General features: G+C 43.1%; 1 protein-coding gene across 1 annotated transcript; it reads right to left on the bottom strand.

Moving 5' to 3' along the window:
* Nucleotides 1–3,053: 3,053 nt before the first annotated feature.
* LOC124722206 (vicilin-like seed storage protein At2g18540) lies at nt 3,054–3,830 on the bottom strand (the record flags this gene model as incomplete). The annotated part of the gene is made up of 1 exon (XM_047247402.1): nt 3,054–3,830. A coding segment is annotated over one exon (777 nt), but the record flags the coding sequence as incomplete, so codon positions are not given.
* Nucleotides 3,831–8,365: the final 4,535 nt, after the last annotated feature.

The raw sequence follows: 8,365 nt of genomic DNA, 5'->3' as shown, positions 1-8,365 counted from the left end.
ACAGGAACACTACTTGTGATACTTCTTAGACAAAATACTTACGCAGTGGTATCAGACGAAAAGATCAACCTGACACAAACTGTGGGAAGTTTGTTTTACAACCTTCGTACCTGGATAAAGAGCTTTTCCTATTTGAGATAACTGTGAACGTTGCCGCATGAGACGATTTAGGAATAAACTAAATTCCTTCAGCTACGCCAATGTTTAAATAAATCGTCTTAGGGGCACTAAATCATGGTTTGTGAATCGTTTACCGGCCGTACTCTGCCGCGTTTCGCTGGTTGGAAGGCAAAAACCTTACTGACAAATTTCACAGAAGGAAAAGGGGCACGAAATGTCTCCCACTGGAAGGTCATGTTGTTTTATTTAAATGATTACAATATCAGCTAAAAGGAACAGTGAGGTTGTCAGTATAAGCGCATTACTGTTGTCAATATGATGTTGCACTGCCTAGGGCCTGTAATGGTAAAGGGCCCGTTTAGGTCAGGCATATTGTATACAGAAGTGGAAGAGAGAGCACCACTAAATTCTACAATCCGCATGCATTGCATACACACAGAAATTACTGTTACAGTGTACTTATGGAGCCTAATGAGTGAATTGCGTATTTTCCGGTGAGAAAGAGCACTGGCAAACAGTCTTCGCTACATTAGGTTACTTAAACTGGTGTCACTCTGAGCTAGAATTTATGGTCAGCGGCTTAGTGTAAGGGCAATGAGTCGGATGCAGGTTTTGCAACTGTGAAATACTTTCCTACATTATAGAAGCGAATATTAAATTAGAACTAATATTGCGAAAATTATGGACCTGGATAGCTTAGAATGAAAATCTTTCTGTTTACTGCAAAGGAAAACAATTGATTTTCTAAAACATTCTCTGTCATACACAACTTGAAACAGGTCACGTCGAACAAATCATATGGAAGAACTGACAGCGACGTATATCGGAAGGCAGTAAGATCCCTTGGCCTTTGGTTTGGCAGTATTCGGCAGCCATTTCTAGGCGCAAGTAAATGAAGAAAGACAGCGCGTTTTTGTTATCAAGTAACGTCGTCATCAATTACTTTAGTTTTAATGTGATCTACAAGTAATTGCTGATGTTTGATATTAACATGAAAAGGATTCCGTAGACAGAGAAAGAACCTGCTCTTGGGCAACTACTTCTATAATGAGCAAAACGCTTTAATGATCTTCAAGCACATGTGTTCCAGCAGCAGTATGAAGAAAATTATAGTAATAATGACGATAACTTCACACTTCACAGTGGATTTTCTCGAACTAAGAAATTTCCTGAATTAGTGAAAATTTCAAAATAGCTTCACATCGAGGCTATGATGTCTTTACGTTCTGCTGACATGAGAATAGCATAATCTCCACTTCAGAAGCTTCTTCTACTTAACCATTTAATAGACTCGCATTTTTTCTACTGTAACTAATTTTTTAAGCTAAGCACATCATCCGTTACAGTACACTCTGGCCACAATGGTCTGGTGGAACGAACTATCATAAGTGGAATGCGTGGGTTCAGGCATTTACTTTTAAGAGGCACAAACAGATTTACTTTCCCTTGGTAACCTCAAGAGAAAGACGTTATAATCCAGTATCCTCACTAAATATCACGTTCCTTCTTCCCCAATTGGGCAAGGCCGGTTTACTTTGGGAAATGACATAGGTGGAGGTAATGGCAAACAGAAATGCTGTAGCCAGTAAACTTACTTACACTGGAGAATTTAATTTATTTGATTAATTGATAGCCATTTAATGGAAAAGGGCTCTAATTTTACTTTTACTTGGTTGAACTAGAGACGTTGAAAAATTTGGTGCTGGACTGTGATTCGAATTCGTATCTGCTCTTCCGAGGATCTGAATATCTCGGAACAGAATAGTTCAATCATTTCGTTTCTTTTCCCAAGACTGCAATCTTCTCTAGGTCTTCTCCAAAGGTGTGTCTGAATCCTGATCCGGTACAAAAATATTCATAATTTCATTTCAAGCCCTATCACGTGCACACCGGCCGGCTGGTGAAAATTAACGTGCATTTTTAATGTCTGTTCATGTGTTGCCAACAATTTCTGGTCAAACACGCAAACATCTTACTGTTGGTGAGTAAACAATTGATACTTAAGCTATATTCGTGGACGATATAGAAGAACGATAGGAGTGCAATTCGAATGTCGCTCAGGCACAAAAATTTGTATCCTTATTTTAGATTCAAACACCTAGCAGCTGGTAAGAAAAACCGATACATAACATTTTATTTTACTTAGTTAACAATCCGATTACGTGTTGGGTTCGTATCTCCGTCACAGAACTTCACATCATGCACTTCATCTTTAAATGGATACACACTTTGTTACTTCTGAATTGAGGAATATCAGACATCTTTCGTAGTTAGTTAAGAGGGATGAAGGGATCTTGATAGGAGTCCCGTTTTATTACAAAAATTGTCGTCTGTTATTTTCAAGTTTAGATTTGGTTACTGATATTGGCGAAAATTTCGGTAATTCATGACTCTTCATGACTAGTCAGCAATATGATATGATTAGATTAGATTAATACTTGTTCCATAGATCATGAATACAACATTTCGTAATGATGTGGAACATGTCATTTTAATGAATGATTTCTTTACACAGCAGTATTTAATTTCTTTACAACAATTTTTTACCGTCTCTCTCATTCTTTTTTATTTTTATCTGTCTCTCTGTCTCACTCTCGCACTCTCGCGCTCTCTCGCTCTCTCGCTCTCTCGCTCTCCCGCTCTCCCGCTCTCTCGCTCTCCCGCTCTCTTCTCGCTCTCCTGCTCTCTTCTCGCTCTCCCGCTCGCTTCTCGCTCTCCCGCTCTCTTCTCGCTCTCCCGCTCCCTTCTCGCTCTCCCACTCTCTTCTCGCTCACCCGCTCTCTTCTCGCTCTCCCGCTCTCGTATCGCTCTCCCGCTCTCTTCTCGCTCTCCCGCTCTCTTCTCGCTCTCCCACTCTCTTCTCGCTCTCCCGCTCTCTTCTCGCTCTCTCGCTCTCTTCTCGCTCTCCCGCTCTCTTCTCGCTCTCCCGCTCTCTACTCGCTCTCCCGCTCTCTTCTCGCTCTCCCACTCTCTTCTCGCTCTCCCGCTCTCTTCTCGCTCTCCCGCTCTCTTCTCGCTCTCTTCTCGCTCTCTCGCTCTCTTCTCGCTCTCTCGCTCTCTCTCTTCTCGCTCTCTCGCTCTCTCTCTTCTCGCTCTCTCGCTCTCTCTCTTCTCGCTCTCTCGCTCTCTCTCTTCTCGCTCTCTCGCTCTCTCTCTTCTCGCTCTCTCGCTCTCTCTCTTCTCGCTCTCTTCTCGCTCTCTCGCTCTCTCTCTTCTCGCTCTCTCGCTCTCTCTCTTCTCGCTCTCTCGCTCTCTCTCTTCTCGCTCTCTCGCTCTCTCTCTTCTCGCTCTCTCGCTCTCTCTCTTCTCGCTCTTTTGCTCTCTCTCTTCTCACTCTCTCGCTCTCTCTCTTCTCGCTCTCTCACTTTCTCTCTTCTCGCTCTCTCGCTCTCTCTCTTCTCGCTCTCTCGCTCTCTCTCTTCTCGCTCTCTCGCTCTCTCTCTTCTCGCTCTCTCGCTCTCTCTCTTCTCGCTCTCTCGCTCTCTCTCTTCTCGCTCTCTCGCTCTCTCTCTCTTCTCGCTCTCTCGCTCTCTCTCTCTTCTCGCTCTCTCGCTCTCTCTCTCTCCTCGCTCTCTCTCTTCTCCCTCTCTCGCTCTCTCTCTTCTCGCTTTCTTCTCGCTCTCTCGCTCTCTCTCTTCTCGCTCTCTCGCTCTCTCTCTTCTCGCTCTCTCGCTCTCTCTCTTCTCGCTCTCTCGCTCTCTCTCTTCTCGCTCTCTCGCTCTCTCTCTTCTCGCTCTCTCGTTCTCTCTCTCTTCTCGCTCTCTCCCTCTCTCTCTCTTCTCGCTCTCTCGCTCTCTCTCTCTTCTCGCTCTCTCGCTCTCTCTCTCTTCTCGCTCTCTCGCTCTCTCTCTCTTCTCGCTCTCTCGCTCTCTCTCTCTTCTCGCTCTCTCGCGCTCTCTCTCTTCTCGCTCTCTCGCTCTCTCTCTCTTCTCGCTCTCTCGCTCTCTCTCCCTTCTCTCTCTCTCTCTCTCTCTTCTCTCTCTCTCTCTTCTCTCTCTCTCTCTTCTCTCTCTCTCCTCTCTCTCTCTTCTCTCTCTCTCTTCTCTCTTCTCTCTCTCTCTCGCTCTCTCGCTCTTTCTCTCTTCTCTCTCTCGCTCTCTCTCTCTTCTCGCTCTTTCTCTCTTCTCTCTCTTCGCTCTCTCGCTCTCTCTCTCTCTTCTCGCTCTCTCTCTCGCTCTCTCTCTCTTCTCTCTCTCTCTCTCTCTCTCTCTCTCTTCTCTCTCTCTCTCTCTCTCTCTCTCTCTCTCTCTCTCTCTCTCTCTCTTCTCTCTCTCTCCCTCTTCTCTCTCTCTCTCTCTCTCTTTTCTCTCTCTCTCTTCTCTCTCTCTCTCTCTTCTCTCTCCCTCTCTCTCTCCTCTCTCTCTCTCTCTCTCTCACACACACACACACACACACACACACACACACACACACACACACATACACACACACACACATTCTCTTTTTATTTTTATTTGTTCGTTGTGCTCGACTATCGGCGAGGCACGAAAACGTCCGTGAACGAGTTTCTTAGTTTTGAGTATAGTAACGAAAGAAATATAAAAACAACTATGAGAGTTACTGATTTATTATGCTTAGTTAGCAGTCAGTTCTGAGTATCATTAGTAACTACGCCCCAGTCCCTAAACTTAGTTACAGAAATGCGAATCAGACGCATTACGTATTCCAGGTCGTAGCAGCCGCGTCTTTGAGACGCCAGCTATGGTCACTTCCCAGCCCGCTGTAGGATCACATCGGTTCGTCTTCTTCCTGCTGGTACTGTAACTGAGATTTGGCAACAAGGCAAGGTATGTTTGGCAACACTGTGATCGACGAGTTACATCCTGGTGTGCACGGAATTAAGCCTCAAATTTCACTTGATTTTTCCTGTCATTTCCATTGAATAATCTGAGTTATTATCGCTTGAGGTGTAACACAAGATTGTAAATTTACGGTTATCAGCGCAGGAAAATAGTTGCACGTGGAAATCGCAACTAATCTCGTACTTTAAACAGCGGTTTACGAGTTCTAGCCCCATTGACCTTGTAAGAGGAAGGTCTGAGACATACCTCTTCGCTAGCTCTGTTGTGACGTGCTGACCTATGGAAAAAACGACTGTTATGGTTTGCGTTTCCAGTCTCGCTGACTATAATGTTTTTATCCCTTCTGTGAAACAGCTGCAAGCAGTCAGATCAAAATCCATAAACACATCACAAGAATATACTTTCAGCTCATAGTGCAATGGTGAAAAAGTTACAGTGCTGCACAATAGGTAAAACCTGTTTTCGCTGCTGACATGCAAATTTTGGGTTTCTAGGAACACATAACTTTATTAATGAAATGCCACATTTGCATATCTGTTGAGCATAACACAGCATACCAATTAAACACAGACCCAATCGAAATCTAAGTGAGTAGTATTTTACAAATTCGTGCCGATAGAGGCACGCTTGTGTACAGATATTCAGGTTTATTAAAACAGACTTTTGTCGTAAGGTTATCATCGGTAGTTTCATTTAATTTCTTACAATACAGTGCACAATTTTCGTAAAGTTTCTTTTAGTGTTGTCAAAACAATACTAAACATGAGAGAGAAATTAATCACCAACGATATATGCGAATTCTCTGATGTTATCTATAACAGTCTGACTGTGCACATGCACTTTACTGATTACATGCACGTAGAAAACTTGTTCTGAGTTAAAGCAGTCAAACAAGGTTTGAAGAAGAATAAAATGCCACTACCACACGGCAGCTAATGTAGAAAATACTTTTCTGACTATTTGGGCACGATGCTCTCTCCCCATACATAATACAAAAGCTTCGAGATGCATCTGCTGCCTGGCCGTCTATTAAACCTGAAAAGAACAAAATGTTGCAAAAGTTAGCCCTTTTTCCACATGCGACTATTTTGGGTTGAGAAGTGAAGTTCCATTAAATTGAAAACTTCAGCAGACAGCAGAATTGCGTTTTAAAAAACGTAGCAGTGAATGTACACGAACTCACGACATCTCATCTACGGTGCACAACGCTCACTGTTGCGCCAGTAGCTGCCATGTAGCTGCGGCTGCTCCGGAAGTAAATAGTTCCTCCAGAACTTCGGAATTCCACAGTGCTAACTTCGGAATTCCACAGTGCTGTGAGATAATACATATGGCCGGATCTAGACTTCTGAGAGACAGACAGTTACAGCTTTTCTTTTGCACTGCAGGACGGTTTCAACAAACAGATAGCGCAATAGAGTAGCTCAAATGGAAAGGAACACTTCCTATTTAAATTTTTGCATCCTACACTGTTGGCAGTTCTGTGTAGGTGGCAGTTACGTGATTTTATTTCGGTGATTACAAAATAGAGTCGAATGTATGCACTGGATAGCCGAGGCAGCTAGCTCATGGCGATTCAGTCAACCAAGTAAATGAATGTACTGAACATGCTGCAAACCACTACAGGGAGCCTGTGTGTCAGAAGTCTCATGTTATGAGAGAAAAATGAGTCAAAAAGAAGGGGATTTGGTGTTCTGTTGGTTTGATGATAGGTTCATATTCTTATGGTCTGGGTTCGATTGCAGCTTCTGTCCATGAATTTTGATAGGGAGAGACAGATTCTATTCTCTACTGGCTACGCCAAATGAAGAAGGTATAGTGGCATTGTGGTCTGAAATTCACATTAAACATGGTATTCCTTCTCTAGCAAGTAGACGTTAGGATGGACCACAATAAAGTCTGGAGTGGCGACATGTAGAAACTCTATCACCAGTATCCCTTCTTATTCTAGTTATTTATTTGTAGTGACGAAACAAACGCTATGTAGTGTTATAGGACACTTATTCCATCTTTCATTTGAGCTTCTGTATGCCGATAAAATAGGTTCTGAACTAGGAATGCAACTCAGACCGCTCTTAACGCGGAATTTGATCCCTTCGTGACTGGTGGATAATAATTTTAATTTTTAATGCATTTTCATTCGCCGGCCGGTGTGGCCGAGCGGTTCTAGGCTCTTCAAAAAATGGTTCAAATGGCTCCGAGCACTATGGGACTCAACTACTGAGGTCTTTAGTCCCCTAGGACTTAGAACTAGTTAAACCTAACTAACCTAAGGACATTACAAACATCTATGCCCGAGGCAGGATTCGAACCTGCGACCGTAGCGGTCTTGCGGTTCCAGACTGCAGCGCCTTTAACCGCACGGCCACTTCGGCCGGCTCTAGGCTATTCGATGTGGAACCGCTCAACCGCTACGGTCGCAGGTTCGAATCCTGCCTCGGGCATGGATGTGTGTGATGTCCTTAGGCTAGTTAGGTTTAAGTAGTTCTAAGTTCTAGGGGACTGATGACCTCAGAAGTTAAGTCCCATAGTGCTCAGAGCCATTTTAATTCGTTGTCAACAATAACGATATCTGACATTATTGACTCCCAGTGACACATATAACTATTTGAGAGATCACTGTAAGTTCAAGGATGTTATTCCGAGCTGCTGGTGGAGAAAAATTCGGTAGCTGACGTCTGTTTGTGTGTAGAAACGATATGTGTGGGGTTCGATTCCCAGTCAGCACTAAACTCTTCGTCATATTATTTCTAGTTCAAACATGCTCATATGTCGCTGCTGGTGTACCAAACCCACATTTAACGTTAGTTTTCTCTAGAATATAACAGCGGTAGGTGCCGGGTTGAAGTCCTGGGAAGGAAGAAATTGATGTTTCGTCTCGTCATTTCAGTTAAAACATCTAGGTACTGCATAGAAAATCAGGTATGTCACAGTTGATTGTGCTTCGATAACAATCTTATTAGGTTCTGGGTTCGAATCCCTGTCCAACACAAAGCTTTACCTCACGACGTTTCAAGTAAGTTACTTGTGAAGAAGCAATATTTAACATCTCCCGTAGTTCGTTAACTGGGACAATAGATGCTGGTTAGGAATTCATCTCCGTTAAAAATGTTTACTTTATGTAGTTTAAAGTTGATATTTGCTAACCGATACTGTCTAAAATCGAGGTATATCACTCTCTGTATGCCTAGTCAATAATGACTGTTAGTTTTCGTTCGTCACGAAATCTTAGTCTGCATGACCTGGGTTTGAATCTATATGCAGAACGAGACGGTTCGTCATGTCATTTGAAGTTCATACACATTCTAAACTAGCTGCTCGTGCATAACTTAAATTTTTAATGTCATTTTGTGTTAAATAACAAGTACGGTATGTTACTTTCAAGAGGAAATCATGAATACCAGAAACTTACTATGTGCATTACCTATCTGGCGTAATAATGA

Source organism: Schistocerca piceifrons, chromosome X (assembly GCF_021461385.2).
Source record: "Schistocerca piceifrons isolate TAMUIC-IGC-003096 chromosome X, iqSchPice1.1, whole genome shotgun sequence".
Taxonomy (NCBI): Eukaryota; Metazoa; Arthropoda; class Insecta; order Orthoptera; family Acrididae; genus Schistocerca; species Schistocerca piceifrons.
This window is presented reverse-complemented; position numbering and strand designations above follow the sequence as displayed.